Source organism: Podarcis raffonei, chromosome 15 (assembly GCF_027172205.1).
Source record: "Podarcis raffonei isolate rPodRaf1 chromosome 15, rPodRaf1.pri, whole genome shotgun sequence".
Classification (NCBI taxonomy): Eukaryota; Metazoa; Chordata; class Lepidosauria; order Squamata; family Lacertidae; genus Podarcis; species Podarcis raffonei.
In genome coordinates, this window is record NC_070616.1 from 16,241,744 (window position 1) to 16,264,055 (window position 22,312).

General features: G+C 47.0%; 3 protein-coding genes across 3 annotated transcripts in view; 2 read left to right on the forward strand and 1 right to left on the reverse strand.

The window, feature by feature from the left end:
* HIP1 (huntingtin interacting protein 1) overlaps positions 1-22,312 on the reverse strand; it is a 315,500-nt gene that overhangs the window by 208,436 nt on the left and 84,752 nt on the right. The gene's annotated exons all lie outside the window — the stretch shown is intronic.
* Positions 6,994-10,079, forward strand: LOC128402778 (C-C motif chemokine 4 homolog). The gene is made up of 4 exons (XM_053367160.1): positions 6,994-7,153; positions 8,248-8,286; positions 8,988-9,090; positions 9,878-10,079. Exons 1-4 carry the CDS (start codon positions 7,081-7,083, stop codon positions 9,963-9,965), a joined length of 303 nt encoding a protein of 100 aa, XP_053223135.1. The 5' UTR covers positions 6,994-7,080; the 3' UTR covers positions 9,966-10,079.
* On the forward strand, positions 13,713-15,914 carry LOC128402783 (C-C motif chemokine 18-like). The gene is made up of 3 exons (XM_053367166.1): positions 13,713-13,881; positions 14,423-14,522; positions 15,717-15,914. The coding sequence occupies exons 1-3, from the start codon at positions 13,758-13,760 to the stop codon at positions 15,808-15,810; spliced, it is 318 nt and encodes a 105-aa protein (XP_053223141.1). The 5' UTR covers positions 13,713-13,757; the 3' UTR covers positions 15,811-15,914.

The following is a 22,312-nucleotide window of genomic DNA, read 5'->3' on the forward strand; positions in this document are numbered from 1 at the left end:
TCAACAGACCGCTCTCTTCCCAGGCTGAGGAAAAATGGTGACAACAGGTAATATTTACTGGGACAGAGTGACTTTTGCAGCTGTTGTTAAGGTTGCGGATGGAGCGATGGAGAAATTTCTGGAACAGCAATGGGATATCAGTTTCGCCCAAGGCATGAGGGATAACAGCAACAACCGGGGGAAAGAAAGACATAACATCTTACAAGGACAGGAAGAAACAGCACAGACAGAATAATTGCCACACACAGGAAAAATAAGTTATAGTTTTATAAATCATTGAATGTGTCAACACGAATAGAAGTTATTAATATTGCAGTTGTTGTATGAAGGAATATTATTATGACTGGAATGTAATTGAAATCAATAAGATTTTGGAATGCAGAAATAAAGAAAACCATCAAATCTAGCAAGTGGGGGAGCCACTTTAACCAAATTTTATAATTTGGTATTTGAACGATTGGTATTAATAATTATATTATAAATTGGTATTGTTATAAGGAGGCTATTATTGGACTGTAATTGAAAACTAATAAAAATAATAGCAAAATCTTGGGGGGGGGATCCTTGTTCAAATAGGTTTGACAACAAGAAGGAAATACTGTATTTTTCCGTGTATAAAACTAGGTTTTTTTAACAAAAAATAGGTTTAAAATTGGGGCTCGTCTTATACACGGGTAGTGCTAAGGGGTGTTTTCTTAATTTGGACTCCCCCAAAATAGGGGGCATCTTATACATGGGGGCATACACGGAAGAATATGGTAACTTTGGGAGGAAACTAAAACTGTCTGGGACTGAATAACTTCAAAAAAGGCTAATATGAATCTAAGCTGCATCAACAGAAGTATAATTTCCTATCGCTCTATTCTGCCTTGGTCAGACCACACCTGATCCCCACCTGTGTTGAGTTCTGAGCACCACAGTTTAAGAAGGATATTGACAAGGTGGGAGGTATGTAGAGAAGGGTGACCAAGATGACTAAGGGCATGGAAACCAAGCATTATGGGGGATGGTTGGGAAAGCTGGGGATGTTCAGCCTGTAGAAGAAGGTTGAGAGGTGACATGAGAGTCTTCTTCAAATATCTGAAGGGCTGTCACCTGAGTGATGGAGCAAGCTTGCTTTCTACTTCCCTGGAGGGTATGACTTAAATCAATGGATTCAAATTTAGTTGCTACCCACCCATAACCCTAAAATGGCCTGAACCTTCTCTGGACCTTCTTCCAGTTCTCCTGTGTTTGCCCTCACAGGGCCTCAGCCCTTCCCTGATGCTTTGGAAGCATCTGAGCTCTTTACCCAGAAATGGGCCTGGCCCAAGAAAACACCCTTGTCAGTCAAAATATGCCATGAATGATGGGCCTCAAGATACGTCCACATCCTATCTTGGGCGTCAACCCCTCACTATCTCCCTTGCTTTTGGGTAGAGTGGAAACTGTTCTGAAATTATCCTTGACAATTTTCCTATAAAAGGAGACCAGGGGGACCTCAAGGTACTGCGAGTCAAAGTGTCCTTGAGTCCTCTCTCCAAGTCTGCCTGCCATGAAGTTCTCTGCAACTGCTCTCACCTTCCTCCTACTTGTGCCCGCCTTTGCCCTGGCCGCTGCCAGCTCATGTGAGTCTACCCTTCTCTTCTACTGTTTGTGATTCAGTAGATTTATACCCACTTTTGATTGATTTTAAGACAGCAATGTAATAACAATATAATTACTTGTTTCATACCTACATGGAGAACCATTCAGTCATTTGCCCATCTGAGGGAGGGAGCCAGAGGGGCCTTCCCCCCAGCTCTGTAGCCCCAGAGCAAGTGGTCCTCAGGACTGAAGTGGTGCAGGAACCAGACTGAGTCTCTCCACTCAGACAGGCCTTGCGTCTCCTCAGTAGGAGGTAATAGCAGGCAAAATCAAGGGCATTTCCAAATGTAGAGCTGAAATGCTGGCTCCCCCAAAAGTGCCAATCTCACCTATGAGAAGGTGCCACAATGAGACCTCATGTGACAACTCCTTTGTGTTGCTCAGCAAAAAAGTCACTCCTAAGAAATTCTCACTCAAGTCACAGGCTAGCAATGAAAAGTTTCACAGGGCAAAATTTCCCATATCCTTAGCAATGGGGTGGTGGACAGTTAAAAGGGAGAGCAACCTATATTGAGCCGTCATTCATTTCTCTCTGTCAGGGGAAGACACCAAGGAGGTCCAGGATGAGGCTCGTGATAGTAAGTCTTCCTTGTCCTCTCTCTGCAACCACACTCAAAGAGGAAGCAGGTGACAAATTTGCATGGACCGTTCCTTCTCTACTCACTGTCATGGGGGTACTACTTGCACAACAGTTTCAACCAAAGGTGGCCACAATTCTCTCTAAATGAATCTGTAAGGGGCATCAGGAAAGGGGCAAAGAGCAGGCAAGAAAACAAACCCCCTTGTTTTGTGCCACATATCTCTATGGGATCAAATTTCAGCACTTTAGTATTGTAATAGATTTTGGGGGGGAGACTAAGCCTTGGAAATTAATAAATAGTAGGATTTTGATTATTTTGAGCACTGAAGTGAAGATTGGAGTCCAGTGGAAAAGTACAGGCTAAGCTTTCTTTCCAAGCCAGAGCCTTGCATGGAATAGAGGTATTAACATGACAAAAGGGGGTTGATGACCCATCTAAGAGGAATCTTGGGCCTGGGCAGGCAGAGGTTGCCATGCTGATGGGGTGTGTGTTTGAGGTGTCAGGAAAAGAGAGTCTTTAGAGCAAGGTGTGCTGGAAGGAAGACGGGGAGGAAAAAGACTGGGATCCATATTGGGCAGGCTGGCTGAAGGCTGGTTAGGAGAGATGACTTTGACTCCAGGGCTGCACTGCTGTGGGGGACAAGCAGTGGTCTTGAAAGGACCATGCTGTAAGACATTGACTCCCTCCATGCAGACTGAAGGTGCAAATAGGTGAATAAACCATATTTCTTAAAGCTACGGCAGTCTCCGCCGTGTCTCAATTCTCCAAAGGAACACAGACCCTGGGTGAATGCCTGGAACTCCCTGGAATCTTGCTACCACTTGGTAGAGAGAGGGGGGGTGACACCTGACTTTTTAAACAGTATGAATAGTTGCTGCATTTTTGGCATATGATTGTGATATGGCTATTACAAAAAGAGACCCCAAATCAAATTTAAGCAATAGCTGAGACAAATATTTTTCATTATAGGCAATGCTTTATATCCATCCAATGAAATATTTGCAAAGGAAGATCTCAATTCATTAGCAGTATGAATCATATTTAGGAGGCTTACATAAATTGAAGTAGTATTTGGCAAAGAGATTGTTGATGGTTCTTGGGTCGTGTGTCAATTGACCACTTTCATCTAAGAGAATTGATACGAAAGCAGGTTCTTTGTTTTACTTAGAGCATTAGCTAGTTATTTTGGATTTCTGTTCCTGAATTCATAAAACCTCTGTTTAAGAAATATAATGGACTTGTCAACAGTGTGATTCCAAAGCCTCCAACTCTCTTGGTGGAGAAGAGTTCAGCATATATCTACTAAGATCCTGTCTTCCTGTGCTCCTTCTCTAAGGTCTCAATGTCCAAGTATAGTTGTTGTATCTGGAGGGCAACTTTTCTTTTACGTTTCACTTGTTCTGTGATGCACACGCCACAAACCGTGGCTTTCATAGCATTCCACAGAATCTCATGGGAAACGTGGAAACCAAACCTTATGAGGAACGGTTCAGGGAAGTGGGTATGTTTAGCTTGGAAAAGAGGAGACTGAGAGGAGATACAGTAGCCATCTTCCAATATCTCAAGCGCTGTTACATGGAAGAGGGAACAAGCTTGTTTTCTCCTGCTCTGGAGGGTAGGACTTCAAGTTACAAGAAAGGACATTCCAACTAAGCATCAGGAAGAACTTTCTGACAGTAAGAGCTGTTCAACAGAGGAACAGTCTCCCTCAGGAGGTTGTGGACTCTCCTTTGTTGGTTCTTAAGCAGAAGTTGGATGGCCATCTGTCATGGATGTTTTAGCAGAGATTCCTGCACTATGGGGGGAGTTGACTAGATGACCCTTGGGGTTCCTTCCAAGTCTCCAATTCTATGATTCTATCTGGAGAGTTGCTCTCATTGAAATAATTTAGGATAGCCTGTTGGATTGCTTCCTCAGAGGGGGAAAGTGGCCACAGTTCTCAAAGCTCAGCTGTCCCTCTGAAGGAGGAAATGTTCACTGAAGGGGGATTTGGGCTTCATTCTCTAAAGCATCGATTCAAGAGGATGGGAAGGGAAGAAGGCTCATTCTAGTCCTCCCTGGAAGCAATCCAACAGGCTATCCTAAATTATTTCAATGAGAGCAACTCTCCAGATAGAATCATAGAATTGGAGACCTGGGGTCAGCACAGAACCTCTAGTTCTTCTTTGTGATGAATCTGCAAGAGGAAAAACATCTGCTTTGGGGCAAATTCATCAGAAGCCTGATAAAAGGCAGCTCTCCAGTTGCTTCAAATATTTAATGGGGGGACCAAAGGGACCTCAGCCCCTAGGCGTTGGCTCTTATGTACTCCAGGAACAAAAAGGGAACACTGCCCCCATAATGCTGCGTCATACAGCACAGCAACGCAGACGTTCTATTTTTGAGCAAGAGAAAGAGTGTGTGTTTGTGCCTAGGAAGGAAGTAGCATCTCTTTCAAGAGACATAAACCACTCCTTCCTTATCCAAATGATTCATGGTGCCCTGACCCCTTGCCTAGCTGAGGTGGCTCTGGGGGTAACCGGGGGACAGTTGAGGCCAGCATTGAGTGAGACTGAGTCAGGAGGTGTTGTGGCAACCCAGAGGTGGATGCAAGGAACAAGGGGTGGTCCAGCAGATGACACAAGCCAGCTGCTTCCATAGGAACATAACAGAAGGATGTGAAAAGAGTATGCAGCGCAACCGTCCCGTTTTAAGTGGGATGTCCCAGATTGACAGAAGCTGCCCTGGCTTCTGATCCCCATCTTGGATGTCCCATTTTGGCTCCTGTGCTCTGGCTGTGGAGCAGAAGGTGGCTGTTTCTTTGTCCCACACTGTGGCCCAAGTCAGTTTACTCACACCAGTGCATGGGACCAAAAAAATGGAAGCAAAACCTACCTTGCCCCCACGCGTCACCACTCTTCCTCCTCCTTCCATCGCAGAACTTATGGAAGCCAGCTTCTGGAAGTACCAGCAGAGGTGGACGAGGCGGTGGAAGCCATGGAGGGGGCAGAGGAGGAAGAGGCAGACAATGGCACAAGGGGGGGCAGCAGCTGGCAAGCGAAAGGGGAGGCAGGGAGAAGGTGAGTGGGCAGGCAGTGGGGCAGCAGGATGATGTGTAGAGGTGAACCAATTTGCCCTCCCAAAATGTTGGAGGGTATGAAAGAGCACCGGCTGGATGAGGCCAACAGCCCAGCTAGTGCTGCATCATGTCCTTACAGTGACCAACCAGAGGCCTGTGGGAACTTGCAAGCAGGAATCGAGGGCAAAAGCCCTCTCCTCCAATGTGGGTCCAGGAACTGGATACATTTCAGTTTAGGTTTAGGCCTGGTTTTGGCACAGAAACTGCTTGGGTCACCCTAAATGATGACCTGTGCCATTACAGTGGTACCTCGGGTTACAGACGCTTCGGGTTACAGACTTTTCAGGTTACAGACGCAGCTAACCCAGAAATAGTACATCGGGTTAAGAACTTTGCTTCAAGATGAGAACAGAAATCGTGCTCTGGCAGCGCGGTGGCAGCAGGAGGCCCCATTAGCTAAAGTGGTGCTTCAGGTTAAGAACAGTTTCAGGTTAAGAACAGACCTCCAGAACAAATTAAGTTCTTAACCCGAGGTACCACTGTAATTCTCTTTGACCTCTCAGTGACCTGGAGCAGCTGTCCAAGTTAAGAGTGGGTGGCACCCTCACTTAGTTGTAGTTCTTGTATCCTAGCTCATTCATCCTGATGAGGAACCTGAAGTGGTCAGCTAAGGTCACTGTCTCACAAAGAAACCTGTCTGACTAGTTCAGCAGCTTCTTCTGTTAATCTCCAACCCACTGTGAGTGCCAGACCCCAAGAATTGGAAGCAACTTGAAGCATCATCCAGGCTAATCCCTAAAACCTACAATGTTACTATTATTACTAATATCATTATCAACCCACACTTAACCATAAGGTTAAGGGCAGGTTACATCATTAAAACACAACCTTAATTTTTTTTTAAGCAACTTACAACTATAAAAATAAGATGGGTCCTAAAACTATGCATATCTTAAGTGTTAATAGCAAGGGTAAAGAAGTGGGTCTTCAGCATCCTCTGAAAGCTGTACAATGAAGATGCCAGATGCACCTCTGTGGGGAGGGAGTTCCACAACTTAGGGGCAGCTGTAGAGAAGGCCCTGCCACCACTCCAAACCTCTGAGAGTGGAGGAACTACCCCTTTGCCAATTGCAATACCCAAGATAGCCTGTAGGGAAGGAGGCAACTTTTCAAATATTTGAGGACTAAGTCCTTTAGGGCTTTAAACACTAGCATGAGCCCCTTGAATTGGACCCAGAATCTGGCACCAGTGAAGCTATTTTAGAGCAGGGGTTTGTATGAGATCTAAATAGAACCCCAGCCAGTAAACTGGCTGCTGCACATAGAGCGCATTACAAAAATCCAGCCTGAAAGTTATCAGAGCATGGTCAAGTCATCTCTCTCCAAAGAGGTCCTTAGCTGGTGGATGGATTCTACATCTGCTGACGTGACACATAAACCAGCTATCTACTTCTGAAGCATCTGAACTGTTTACACAGAAATCGGCAGGTTTGGTCAGAAAGTGGATCTGCTGCAGCAGCAGGTTTGGTCCACAAAACGGCTCTTATCAGCCTCCTTATCAACAAAAGGATGCCACAGATGATAAACTCCTGCCTCCCAATCTTGGGTATCAACCCCTCGCTATCTCCTTTGGCATCAGCTGGGGGGGGGACTGCAATGCTTCTGACAAAGCCATTGTCTCATGACATCAGCTCTGCATTCTAGATTTTGGGTAGCCAGAATCCTCTATAAAAAGAAATCTGGGGGAGCCTCAGGTACCCAGGACTGAATAAACAAAGAAGAAGTCTGGAAAGTGTCTCTCCATCTTCACCTGCCATGAAGCTCTCTCTGGCTGCTCTCGTCTTCCTCCTCCTTGTGGCCACCTTTGCCCTGGCTGATGCCTCTTCAGGTGAGTCAAGGGTGTCTATCCATCCTCCTCTCCTCTCCTGGGGCACAGGCCGTAGGTCAGCAGAAAAGCACTTGCTTTGCTTACCATAGCTTTCAGGTGATGACTCCAGCATTTCCAGGTGAGGCTGGTAAAGGACTCGCTACCTGAAGCCCTGGGGAGCAAATGCTCACCAGTGAATGATGCTAGTAAGAGAGATGGACCAGGGCTCTGACTCAGAATTGGGCAGCATTCTGTGTGCCTGAGATTTAGACCCTGTTTTACAGCTGAAAGATAGGGAGGATGGCTTTCATCATTAGGCTGTAATAATTATAGAGAGGGGCTGGTGGGGAGGGGAGGGAGAAAGTTGCTAGAAACCACAGGAGGGGAGAGTGCTCTTTTGCTGAAATCCTGCTTGCTGGTTTACCATAGGAACTGTTCCTTCACTGTGCTACCAGGATGCTGGACTAGGTGAACCAGTGGCCTGAATCCAGCAGGCTACTTTTATTAGAGGGAGATAGACAGACAGACAGACAGACAGACAGACAGACAGACAGACAGACAGATGATAGATAGATTTGTACAATACTTAGAGAGTTAAAAAATATTTAAGTGCTTTAAACGGCTTTTAAATAAATTAAACTAGGATAGGGCCTAGCAATGGGTGATGATTCCGTCACATTCCCTCTTTCTTTGTTCCCCATTTTTCCAATTGTCAGGTCCATTTTCTGCATTTCCACATTGTTTGCCCATTCTCTTATTTAAAAGCTCTCATGAAAATTCACCAGCTTTTTAGAGAAAGCTCCACATATACACATTTTTGCAAAGTGTTGTACTCCCTAATGGGGCCAGAGGGGGCTTCTCTTTGGCTCTGTGGCCCCAGGGTGACGGGTTCTCAGAGCTGAAGTGGCACAGGCCCCAGAGGTGTGTTGAATTTGCAACCTTCTAAAAATTAAAAATTAAAATTAAAAAAGGAAAAAAGAAATGTCTCACCCAAGTCACAGGCTAGCAATGAAAGTTTCACAGGGCAAAGAATCCCGTATCCTTGGCAATGGGATGGTGGATGGTTGAAAGGGAGAGCAACCTATAGTGAGCCGCCATTCATTTCTCTCCATCAGGGGAAGACACCAAGGAGACCCAGGATGAGGCTCGTGATGGTAAGTCTTCCTTGTCCTCCCTCCTCAACCATACTCAAAGAGGAAGCTGGTGCCAGATTCACTTGGGCAGTTCCTTCTCTACTCTGTCCTAAGGATGCTGTACACACAGCCGTTTCATAGAATCATAAAACTGTAAAGTTGGAAGGCACCAAAAGGTCCTCTAGTCCAACCCCTGCAATTCAGCAATCACAACTACAACACCCCTGACAGGTGGCCATCCAACGTCTGCTTAGAAAGCTCAATTGAAGGGGATTCCACCACTTCCAAGGGAACCTGTTCCACTGTTGAAAGTTCTTCTTAACATTGAGTCGGAATCTCCTTTCTTGTTTTTTGAATTCATTGGTTTGGGTCCTCCCCTCTGGCGCAGCAGGAAAAGAAAGCTTGCTCCATCTTCCATGTGACAGTCCTATCACCATATTTCAGGCCACAGTTTTTAAGGCTGCCCCTGCTGCCCCAGCCTGAGCCTGTTCATCCATTGCAGGGAGATTCAGGCTCCTTTCCATGAAGCATCAGTTCAGGTGGATGGGGAGTGAAGGAGGTCCATTCCAGCCCTCCCCAGTGAACCTCCCTTGATCGGAAGGAGAATGAACCCTTCCCCTCTCCAGGAGAGGCTCCCAGAGCCTCTGTGAAAACTACCCCCCTTTCATGTTCCATGGTACAGAAGCCACTAAACTGTTCCAATCCTTACCTCTCCTTCACAGGCTCAAGCCACTGCTGTGTGAAATATGAAAAGAGACCCATTCCATTCAAGTTCTTGGTTAGCTATGAGTATGCAGGCAGTACCTGCCCCCTGCCGGCTATCATGTAAGTAGCAACAAGTTTATTTATTTAAAAAAAACACAACCAGAAACATCTGAACGTTTTGCACGTTCCAAAGTAACAAAGGGTTTTCTTTGTTTTCAATTGTTTAGCTCATCACTGAGTTGCAGCCAACTTCATGTACTTGGCCAATGATCTGTACAAATCCAGCCCAGCAGCAATTCTCTTGAGTTAAGGTGCACCCGGGTCACATTGAAAAGACATTGGTGCCACTTAAAGAAAGACTCTTGAGGAGTTTAGTTTATCCCTTGCAGAACTACAGTTCCCAGGACACTTAAGAAATCACAGCTCCTGGGATTCCTTGGGGCAGAGCCAAAACTGTGAAAGTGGTATTAAGAGTGCTTTAAGGGTATGAGGTGTGTGAGAGCAGAGTCATTCCTAAGTCTTCTAGTTGTCAGAAGGTCCCTGGATGGAATCTCCTCTCTGCCCTAGGTTGGACAAGTTGCCTTAAGCCCCTCAACTCTGATTGGATTATGTTAACCATATTTATATTATAACTCTCTCGCTCAAAGTGGTGTATATGTGGCTCTCCTGTCCCCATATCATCTTCACAACAATCCTGTGAGGTAGGTTAGGCTGAGAGACTATACTGGACCCAAGATAACTCATAGAGCTTCATGTTATGTGGGTATTTGAATTCTTGACCCCGGGTTCTAGAGGGTGAATATCGGGACCAGACCTCAGCACCACCCCAGTCAATCCCAAGTCAGAGAACAACCTTTTGCCCGCCCTTGACCAACTTGGAACTAAACAGACATTTGACTTTTTGCAGATTCATCACAAAGAGGAATAAAAAGATCTGCACTAACCCCGATGATCAGTGGGTCAAGGATCTCATCCGCAAACTCCCCCCACCATAGAGACAACATCCCCCCCTTCCTTCTCCACAGGAAGAAAAGAGAGTCCAGGGCTCAAGCTGCTTTGAATGCTGGAAAGAAACAGCCATGCAAAAAGTGAAGCAATATGATTAAAGGGAGTGATGCAGATCATGTGCTGAGTGCCTCTCATTTATAGCCTCGCAACTGAAAATGTACATTCCCAACCCTTTCATCCTGGCCAAAGGCTGAAGTGGAGGGCTGGGCTGGGCTGGGCTGAGGGAGGGTGGCTCTCAACATTTCACCTCATATCTCATATTGAACAGGGGCAGCCAACATGGTATCCTACAGAAGTCATTGGACTACAACTCCCATCATCCATCTTGACCATTGACCATGATGGCTAGAAGTTGATGGGAGTTGTAGTCCGACAACAGCTGCCTTTCCTTTCCAAAGAAAGCTGGGAATCTGGCCAGGAAATGGTGGAACCGGGCACAGGAGGCAGGGCTAGGACCTAGGTAAAATCCAGCTGCCAAGGCAACATAACAACCCAAACCTGGAATGGTATTCCCTCCTTCATGGGCCCAGGACTGCAGCCCCCTCCTCAAATCTGGCCATGGGTGGAAGGGGAAGCTCACTTTTTCACCCAGGTGCTCCCAGTCTATACATATTAGGATGTTTCTAGTCATCAGCAAAATTCCAACCAGTCCTGACTGGGCAGGGCAGAGGAAGCCTTCAGTCCTCCATCTCTCAAAGCTCGGGGGGGGGGGGTCTGATAGCAGACAATTCTCCCATCCCGGAGAAGGAGCCTTCAAATGATTTATACCTTCTGATGCTGAGCAGAGTAACAAAAGTTTGTGGCACATGTGTGTGTGTGTGTGTGTGTGTGTGTGTGTGTGTAAACTTCTGTTTTATTTTGGTGTTTAGGATATGTGTTTCTGTGTAGTGCACCCCTCCCACTCCTCTCCCAGCTCTCAGAGCTGGTTGCAACTATTTGAATCACTCCCCCTGCCCCTGAATAGCCAGAAACGGGAGGCAACAGCAGAGGAGGGGGTTATTGCTGCCACAGCCTGCTCACAGGCTTTCCATAAACCACTGGTTGAGACATGTGTTCTGGTCTAAGTGAGACCCCCTATGGCCTGATCCAGCAGCCAGGTTCTTCTTACATTCACACTGTAAAACAGGAGTTGGACATTCTCAAGGAGGAGCCCCTGCTCTAACCCTTCCTACTGCATCCTGGACCAGCCAAAGTTTCTGGACACCCTTCAGAAGGCAGCCCCATGTGGGCCATATTGCAGCAATTCAACCGTGGGCTTTGTCAGGACCAGTTCTGGCTTTCCCAGGCACAGGTGCTGAGCAGAGCCCCTCAACCCAGCAGACCTGCTGGATCCTGAGCTGTAAACGAGTTTCAGCAAGAAAATCCTGTCTATCCCTTAAGCTACATGTTGGCATCCATCTGCCTTGGGAGACAATGGAGGAGTGAGCCTTTTTGGGGTGAGGTCAAGCTGTTGGAAGGTTGCAGCACCTGCTGTGGCTGTAGAGACCGATGCGGAAGAGACATGTTTTGTTGCAGCTGGGGCAGATGTAAAGTTAAAGTTCCTCCTTTGCTACAGGAGCATGGAAGGTGATCAGCACCACAGAGCCAGTTGACAGCTGGGTGCTACTCAAGCAGAAAAGCAGACCAGGGGTCCCTATAGCTTTGGCAGGGAGAATGCAAATCCAGGCTTGATAAACAAGATAGGCAAAAAGGAGGTCCAGGTGGGCCTTTGGTGGAGCTAGCAGACAGGAACTGGCCTCTGCCAGCACCAGGCAGTGATGGAAGAAGGTCTCTACTTTTTTCTTTTAAAGGAGTCCTTAAGGTCATGGCTCCATTACACCCACAGCCTGGTTGCTTCCCATCCATAACCCTAAAATGGCCTGATCCTTTCCTGGACCTCGTTCCAGCACCTTTACATTTGTGCTCACAAAGCCTCAACCCTCCCCTGAGACCATGGAAGCACCCAGGCTGTTTACACAGAAATGGACGTGTCACACGAAAGGGCTCTTATCAACCCCCTTATCTATCAAAATATGCCACAGGTGATGGGCCTCTTGATACGTCCACATCCTGCCTCCGTATCTTGGCATCAACCCCTCACTATCTCCCTTGACCGGGGTGGAGTGGAAACTTTTCAGAAGTCATTCTAGAAACATTGTCTATAAAGAAGAGACTAGGGAGTACTGAGTGTCAAAGCTGTCAAGGAAAGAGACTGGAAGGGCCCCAGTCCTCTTTCATCTCTGCCTGTCATGAATCTCTCTCCAGCTGCCCTCATCTTCCTCCTCTTCATGGCCACCTTTGCCCTGGTCACTGCTTGCCCACGTGAGTTTATTATCCTTCTTTTCTCTGACGTATTTTTTTATTTGGGATATATAGTGGCTTTCAATTAATTTTAAAGACAGCAATAGGGCCGGCTGACCCATGAAGCAGGGTGAGGCAACCACCTTGGGTGGCAGGATCGACTGGGGCAGCAGATCCGGCCTCCAAGGAATGCATTGTCCTCTGGCTATGCTGCTGCCACCACCGCAGTGGCAGCAAAAGCTGCAGCTTGCTCTTTAGAGCAGATTTGCCATGTCTTTGCCACGTCTCTCTGCCCTGTGCCACTGCTGCTGCAGCCTCTTGGAGGAGACCAGAGGCAAGATCACAGAGATTCCCAGGTGTAGAGCGGCAGCTGCAGTGGTGGCCCATGAAGAGGCACTTGGCTTACCCATGAAACGGTGCCACAGATGAGCCTCACGTGGAAACCAGACCTTTGTCTTGCTCTGTGACAAATCCACCCCAAAGTATGCCTCCCCCAAACCATAGGCTAGCAACAAAGGTTTCGTGGGTCAAGATTCCCATATCCATGGCTGTGGGAGGCGGACAGTTCACAGGGATGCAAACCTATAATGGCCCTCCATTCCTTTCTCCCTTTCAGGTGTAGAATCCAAGAAGGCACCAGGTGAAAAAACGTATCCTCCCAAGTCTTCCTAGTCTCTCTCTCCTCTACCTTACTCAAAGAGGTCAATAATCTGATAATGCTGATATGCTTTACTTGGTCTTCTTTATTTTAACCCACTTGCAACTATACTCATTCTATGTGCCTTTTTATAATTTTGCTTTTCAGCCGTTATTTTTCACCTGTTACTAGAATTGTTGTCTCTGTTTTATACACAAAATGGAAAAAACATTCTCCTAGTAAGTCTTCCTTGTCTCCCTCTCCTCAATAATTTTTTATCTATCAGTTGGAAATATTGGTTTTCATTTAGAGGGGAAAGGTGTTGCAGATAATGAAAAGCTGGGTTTCCTTGGTGGGGGGGGGCCTGGTGGAGGGGTTTCCTTGTATTTTTAAAGCATTGTGTGTTTGTTTAATTTTTGGGCAAGGGGTGTGAAGGCTGCCCTTTGCTTGCTTATTGCCCTGATGGTCTCCACCCTCGCCTGATGTTTTTGAAGCATCTATGTTCTTTGTGGGTTTTCTCAGAAAGTGGATCTGCTGCTACAGCCGAGTTGGTGCACGAAAAGGGCTCTTATCAACCCTTTTCTCAATCAAAAGGAGCCGCAGATTATGGGCCTCATGATAGGCCCATACACTGCCTCTCTATCTTGGACATCAGCCCCTCCGTATCTTCATCACTATCAGATGGAGCGGAAACTTCGCTGCTTCATACATTTTCCCCATGATGTCACCTCCACATTCTAGAGACAAGGTGGCCAGACTTGTCTATAAAAAGAGACCAGGGGATCCTCAAGGTACTGAGCATTGAAGGAGCCGAGGAAGGAACCTGGGAGGGTCTAGAGTCCTCCCTTCATCTCCACCTGCCATGAAGCTCTCTTTAACTTCCTTCGGTTTCCTCTTCCTTGGGGCCACCTTTGCCCTGGCTTCTGTTTGCCCATGTGACTCTGCCCTATCTTCTATCCCTTATTTTGAAAATAGCAGTAGTAGTAGTAGGACAGCACAGGCTGTAGGGCAGCAGTAGGACACCTGCTTTGCTTGCCATAGTTTTCAGGTGTAACTCCAGCATTCCAGGTGGGGCTGGTAAAGGAAGCCCTGGACAGCAAATGTTCATCAAGGCATGATGATAGTAAGAGAGACAGACCAAGGCTTTGACTCTAGGAGCTGGTGCCAGACACACATAAGCAGTTCCTTCCCTAATCTCTGTCCCTAGGATGCTATTCATGCGACCATTTCGGGCAACGTTGGCCACAGTTCTCAAGGCTGTCCCTTGCTGAGCTTGTTGTGATGGAGGCAATGTCCACCAAAGGGGGCTTCAGACTTCTTCCCATGAAGCATCCATTCAGGTGGGTGGGAGGAAGGTCCGTCCCAGCCCTTTCCAGGGACCTTTCCTGGATCAGAGGAAAGACAGTCACTTTCCCCCTCAAGAAGAGCAGCAGGCTGGGACCTCCAGAGCCTCTGGGGGCATCATCTCCCATTCCTTTTCCACACTACAGAAGCCACTAAATTATTCCATTCCCTCCCTCTTCTTAGGAGCCTACTGCTGCCTTAATTACATAAATAAAGCAATTCCATGCAAGGCCATAAAATACTACGAATGGGCATCCAGCAAATGTCCCAAGCCGGCTGTCATGTAAGTAGCAACAAACTTCATTAGATGAAGGAGGGCACAACTCTGCATGTTGAAAGTATCAAATGTTCAGGGCTGTTTGTTTCAAATCCTTGGACTGGTCCTTGATTTGCAGCAGATTTGTGCAGATCCAGCATACCAGCAACTCCCCCAAGTTAAGCTGCAACAGATCCCATCCACAGCTTACGTTGAAAGTGCCATTTCTAAGAATCATAGAATTGCAGAGTTGCTAGGGATCCTGAGGATCATCTAGTCCAACCCCCTGCAATGCAGGAATATGCAGGTGTCCTTTATGGGGCTCAAACCTGCAACCTTGGGGTTATTAGCACCCCGCTCTAAGCAAGAAAAGAACCTTGAAAAGTGTAGTTTAGGCGACACAGAGCTACAGTTCCCAGCGCCCCAGGGAAACCACAGTTCCCAGGATTCTTTGCAGGGAGAGCCACAAGGACTGTGAATGTGGCATTAGAGGGCCAAAGTAAATCCCTAAGTCTTGTAGTTGTCAGGAGGTCCCTGGCTCAAATCTCCTCTCTGCCCTGAACTGGCCATGTCGCTTTTGGGAAACATCAGCCCCCAACTCAGCATTTATATCTCTCCAAGGAGCTCAAGGTTGTATACGTGGCTGTCCCCCTTCTGTATCATCCTCACCAAACCCTGCAAGGTGAGTTAAGTTGAGAGACTAGGACTAGCCCAAAGTCACCCAACTTCATGGCTGAGTGGGGATTTGACCCTTGATCTCCTGGGCCTTAGAGGGTAAATGCAGGGCCGGATTTAGGTTTGATGAGGCCCTAAGCTACTGAAAGTAATGGGGCCCTTTATATGTCCAGCTGTATCAACAACAAATTGTCACTGTTTTTTGTGTTGAATATATGCTATATGGTAATTTATGGACCTAATAGGTATCTAAAGCCATTTGCACATAACAAAATATGTATTTTATCAAAGTAATTGTTGAACTGAAATACAATTAAGAAGAAGTATATTAATAGTGAAGAAAAATGGGGGGGGGGAGAGTGGGGCCCTAAGCTATAGCTTGTTTAGCTTATACGTAAATCTGGCACTGGGTAAATGCCAGGATGGGGTCTCTTCCCTGCAACCCAGCCACACCCCATCAGTCCTCAGCTGTGGAACTTCCAAAGCAGAGAACTGCCTTTTGCTAGGCTTTGACTGGGCACTAAGCAGACCGTTCCTTTTTCATAGAGTCCACCTAAAGAAGAACAACAAAAAGCTATGTGCTGACCCCAGCAAAGAATGGGTCCAGAAGATCTTGAAGTGTTTTCCACCACCATCATAGAGACAACATCCCTCCTGCTCCTTGCTCCCTCCTCCTTCTCAACAGGAAGAGAACTGGAACCAGGTCTGAAGCTGTTTTGAATGCCAGAAAAACCAGGCTTCTGCAATATGATTAAAGGGAGTAGTTCTGAGCATGTGCAGAGTGTCTTTGTTTTAAAATTGCATATTTGAGTGTTTAGCTTGCGTGTGTGTGTGGGGGTGGGTGGGTGCTTAAAGGTCAGCTGGAGTCACGGCCCTTTTGAGCTTTGTCCTGGACAAAGGCAGAGGCAGGGCGAAGGGCTAGCAGGGGTGGGGGCTCAGCATTTTCAGCTCAGGCAGTGACAGGGAGAGAAGCTCCCCCAGCTGGAAGCCCTTCTGCAGCACACTCTATTAAAAAGCTCCAGATCCCTACATCCTTTTCATTGGGAGAGGTGTGGGGTCTTTTTAATGCAAACTCATATTTTTACATGAAATAAGATCTGAGCCAGAGACGGGGGGCCAACTTGAATAAAGTATTGGGAGGGGGAGCAGGTAAGCCCTGCCCCGCATAACTGATCACATGACATGTCACACACACTCACAGAGTTTGAATGGCAATGTTCATCAACTTGAGTGGGGCTCAAATATTTTATCGAGGGGTGTGGCTGAAGGGACCTCGGCCCCTAGGATTTGGCTCCTATGGCCAGGAAGATCTTGCTGCTACCTCCAGACAGGTGTGTCACTATAGCCTCTATTTCTATGGTTAAAAGCACCACTCCCTCTAACTGTCAATCATCTCCATGATGTCACTCATTGGCTGAAAACAGCGATAGGTGGGTGCAGACCAATATCACACAATCGATTGGATAGCGCCTTACCATTTTGAGCAAGGGCAGCCAATGAGATGCCCTCTGGATGCTGAGGGACTACAGCTCTCATCATCCACCCTGACCATTGGTCACAGCTTACAAATGTCAGTTCCTTATCTCCTCCTTCACCCCCACCCCAAGATAGTTTGCCCTGGGCTGCAGTATCCCCATCCGAATGTGAGTAGCATGAGCAGGTGGAGAAACTCACTGTTTCACCCAAATGCTCCCAATCTACATGCATTAGGAGGTTTCTGCTCATCAGCAAAAACCCCATCCGTCCTGACTGGGCAGGAAGGTGGAGGCATTTGGTCCCCCACCCCTCAAAGCCTTTCAGGTCAGGGGGCTGAGAACAAGCAACCCTCCCACCCAAGGGAAGGAACCTTAGAAACATTTACACCTTCTGATACTGAGCAGAGTTTCAAAAAGAGTTTGCAGAGTGTGCATGTGCGTGAGCATGTGTGCATGCGAACACTGTACTTTTATATTTGTGTGCATTTATGTATAGCCCAACCCCTCCCATTCCTATCCCAGCACTCAGGGATAGGTGGGTGCAGACTCATATCACACAATCAATTGGATAGCGCCTTAGCATTTTGAGCAAAGGCAGCCAATGTGATGCCCGCTGGATGTGGGTGGTGCTGTGGTGTAAACCACTGAGCCTCTTGGGCTTGCTGATCAGAAGGTCAGTGGTTTGAATCCCCACGACAGGGTGAGCTCCCATTGCTCTGTCCCAGCTCCTGCCAACCTAGCAGTTCGAAAGCACACCAGTGCAAGTAGATAAATAGGTACTGCTGCAGCGGGAAGGTAAACGGCGTTTCTGTGAGCTCTGATTTCAGTCACGGTGTTTCTTTGCACCAGAAGATGATGTTGTACTACACCTTCCATCATCCATCCTGACCATTTGTCAGAGCTGGTAAATGTCGGTTCTTTATCTCCCCCTGCCTGGCCACCAACCTGGATGGCTTTAAAATAGGATTAGACATATTCATAGAAAGTAGTGCTCCCCCCCCCACGGGGTACTCAAGGGTACACAGTACTGGCACCTCTTGTTGTTGTTGTTAAAAAGTATGGCACTTACTGTAACAACTTCATTGTTCTAGGAAAAAAGCACTGATGGAGAGGGTGATTGATGGCTGCTAGTCATGATATGTTATACACCAGACTATTATGTTATACTCCCTCTGCCCCTGAATAACCAGAAACAAGGGGAACAACAGCAGAGGAGGAGTGGTGTTGGCCCAATGTGCTGCTCTTGGGTTTCCCAGAAGTATCTGGTTGCACAAATTGAGCTGGTGGCCCTCCATCACTACATTTTCCTGGAGGAACATGCCCTACTTTAACTGTGCTTCTCTATCATTCTCCGCTCCACATTTTTCTAAACTCAAAAGCAATGTTGCAGCCTTTCCTTCGCATCCTGTCTCTGTTTCATGGGGTGCTGGTCCCTTGCCACCTCCTCACTCAGGAGCTGCGTGGGCAGAAACTGACCTCCTCCTCATGAAATTTCCTTCCTGGAAATGGACTTAATCTTTCAATTGCACCCAGCTTCCCTTTTCCATTAACAGCAGCCTCGTTTGCCACTATGGTATCATCTCCTCAATTCTGGAGATGGAAATTACATAATCACAGATCGCCGAGTTCATGGAAACTCGTCTTGATGAAACTGAACCAAGCTCAGTAAACAAAAGAAAAGGAAATGGAAACCAGTTTATGAAGGTCGAAAGCAAGGAGGGTTACAATGAAGAGGCTTCAAAAGACTTTTCTCCATGGACCACTTGAAAATTGCAGAGGGCACTACAAGCTGTCATGGCGATTGCAGTGCTCTGTACTAGATGCTTTCTGGCTTCTTAAATTTATTGCCTTGTGTTTTATTTAATTTTATTTTTGCCGATTCATCCTGTAGTTTTGTTGTCCACACCCAAATATTTTATTGTTTTTATTTATGCAAGAAGCAACCATCAACATTCAACAGTTCCCACCCCACAGAAGGATCAGGTGCCTATTTAATTACACTTACCTTTTTAAAAAAAAACAATAAACCTGAAATGACTTTAAAGATATCATTCCACAAGATGCTATATGTCCTCAGAGGCTTTTAACCGTATTAAACTATGGAACTCACTTCCACCAGAGGTGGTCATGGCCACCAGCTTGGATGGCTATAAAAGAGGATTAGACAAATTCATGGAGGAGGAGAGGGCTATAGATGGCTACTAGATGTATATATGCTGAATATATGCTTCTGAATACCAGTAGATGGAAACCACAGGTGGGAAGAGATGCTTTTGTGCTTGAAACCTGCTTGCTGGTTTCCCTCAAACATTCCAAGAGATCAGGACTCGATGGGCCACTGGCCTGATCCTGCAGGCTGTTCTTATGTTCCTGCATGAGAGTAACACCAAGTCTCCCCACCTGTGATTCCCAGCACCTGGTATTTAAAGACATTCTGCCTCTGATTGGGGAGATACAAACATCTACTAGCCCTTGTGACTAGTAGCCATAGCTAACATCCCCACCCCACCGCCAGGAATTTGTCTAATCCTCTTTTAAAGTCATCCAAGTTGGCCATCATTACCTCATGTAGGAACAAGTTGCTGCCACAGCCGCACGACGTCCACGGCCAGTGTAGGGAGGGCCAAAAGAATGGACACAGGAGACTGATACAGTATTAGGTTGACTTAGGCCACAACTTTATTGATTACAGGGAAGAGTCAGTTGAAGAAAGCGTTGGGCATGTATACAACCCTCTGCAGTGCAGAAATCACAGCTAAGGAATATTTTCTGTGCACAAACAGTTGCACTTGTATTACCCTGCTCACCATTTTTCTAAACCCAAAAGCCCCATCCAAGTGTTGCATCCTGCCTCTATATTGTGGGATGTGGGTTGCTTGCCATCCCCCAGTGTGGGGCTGTTTGTGTGGAAACTGCTGACCTTCTAATGAAAGGTTCTTCCGATGAAATGTGCCTCATCCTACATCAGGCTCCTTCAATTGCTGCATCTTTTGATTGTGCCCAACTTCCCCTTTCTGCTACCCATGAAATGATTTGCCCCCATGACATCATCTCCTCAGTTCTGGAGAAGCTTTGTGTGTGTCCTCTCTGTGCCACACCTCGTGACTTACGCCAAAATCCTATATAAGAAGAGACCAGGAGGAGCATTAGGTACTGAGCAGCTGAGAAAGCCTTTTGGTCTGTCCTCAAATCTGCTCCTCATCACTAGACAACATGAAGATCGCTCTGGCTTCCATAGCTGCTCTCCTGGTTGTGGCCTTGTTCTCCCTGGCCACTGCTGCCCCAGGTAAGTCAATTCTAATCTCTTTCCACATGATTCTCCTAGGAGATTTGGGACACTCACAGGCGCTTGTGGTGCCTTTTCTTGGTCCTTGATGGGCTTGGGGATGCTCTAAGATGCTCTTCTCGGCCTTTTGGCTAAGATCAAGTGTAGTATGAGGCACACTTGTGAGTGTAGTACAGGAGCTTGTTCTTTGGGGATAAAGCACTTTGAAATGGGGAGACATGGTGAGGGGCATCAGTCTCTTCATCTAAAAACAATTTAAAAGTTTCATGGAGACCAATGTCTGCTGTGACCCTCTTCAGCTGACCTGGAAATCTACTGGAGTCAGTGCTTGTTCCGTGGCATTGATTGACCTGTGGTTGGGCATTAGCTGGAATATGGACATAGGAATGCAAGAAGAGCCATGTGGTCCAAAACCCTGTTCTCACAGTAGCCAACCAGATGCCACAATGGGAAACCCACAAAAGCAACTCTTCCCTCCTGTGGTTTCTAGCAAGTGATTACTGCCTCCAACTGCAGAGGCAGATCATAGCCACCCTGGCTATTAGCCATCAATAGCCCTGTCCTCCATGGAGTCATCTAACCCTCTTTTAAAGCCATACAAGTTGGTGGCCATCACTAGGGTGGGCCATCTCAGGCATGTGCCAACCAGTTTGTTGGAGAGGTGGCCCAGTGCCGTGCTTAATGGGGAGGTGTTTTTGGTTGAACACACCCCCTTGATGCAATTCATTAACCCAAGATGGAAACATCTTATCTTAGATGGTGGGAAAGAAAAGACATAGACACATCCATGCAGCAGGTGGAGGGGGGAGGAAAAGGAGGTTGTTCCAACAGTATTTATAACAGTATTTATATTTGCATTTATAGCAGTAAGTTCTGTTGTCACCCACCCCAGGACCTTATATGGTGGATAGGGTAAGAAATCTTAGAAATGAAATGAATAAGTTTGAGGCATGGCAGCTACATGCAACCCACATGTTAGGAGGGCCATGCTTCTCTCCCTCCCCCCCCCCCATGGCATCCCTATGAGATCCTGTTCATTTCACTGGGGCTTCGTCAGGAGACCTTCCTTGGAAATTGTGCCCCATCAAGCCCAGACCCATCTGTGGCCCGCCATGCCGAGTGTGGCCCCTGTGCCTCGTGGTTGGGTTGCCCATGACAGCTTTTCAACAGAAGTGGGGAACTTTTTTCAGACCGAGAGCAACATTCCCTTCTTGGGGGGTTCACATACCCAGAGGTAGTGAGTATGGCCAGAAGCAGAGTGGGGAGGAGGGGAAGCACGGAATGTGCCTCTCAGATTCGTACAGCAAAATATATCCCAGCCACACACAGAAAACCAGGGTTGCCACACCTCCAGTCTCCAACTCTCTTCGCCTTCCTCCATCCTGGCACATGAATCATCAGCCAGGTCCAGGGAGAATTCCGAGGGCCACATACTCATGATGGGCCACATTCAGAAGGAGGTGCCTAACTGCTGCCATTAAATATAAGGGATAGAGAAAGGAAGAGAATTGCAGTCCCGTCAAGTGGATGATGGTGCCTCTGGTGATAGCTACTTTGCATTTAATACATTTACTAATTTTAGTCAACAAATCACAGTACCTGGGTTTGATGGGCTCAGGGGTGCTCCAAAATGAGGCACCTTGAGAGAGTCTGTGTAGCACAGCAGTTAAACACAAGAGCAAGACTTGTTTGTTTTCTGCACAATGGAAATTGGGTATAGACAGGATAAAGGGCACCACACTTTTTATTAAAAGGAATTTAAAAAGCAACACTTTATTCAGAGAAATGTGTGGCAGTGATCTTGTCTAGTAGACTTCAAAGCCTACCAGAGCTGGCAGTGCTTGCTCCTTGGCCTTGATAGGCTAGGGTTGGGCACTCGAGGAAGGTGGAGAGCAGGGAGAGAGTTCTGAGGGCCAGAGGAAGAGGGCCCTCCTGAAGGGCCACATTCAGCCAAGCCTGAAGTCCCCCACTCCTGCTTTTAAATGCATGAGCCTCTATGGACAGGTAAGATGGGGGTAACCCTCCGGTCAACTGGAATGATGGTGTCTCTGGTGATAGCCACTTGGTTTTTAATGAATTTAGGAAATAAATAACAATACCTGCTTTCCCCACCTCTTATAGCTGAGGCAGAAGCAACTCCCTGCTGCATACAGAATTCCGAGAAGGCATTCCCAAAGAATAGGGTGAAGGATTATTTCTACACCAGCAACAGATGTTCTCTGCCTTCCATAGTGTAAGTTTCAGAGGCCGGGCAAGAGCCCAAAGAACAGTGGGTGAATGTGGTTCAAAGGGTGAAGGGTGAAAGATGATGACGACAAAAGGTTCCAGCATTTGGGGGGGGCTGTTTTGAGTTTGGGGGAGACAGTGCTAGAGGAGGAAGA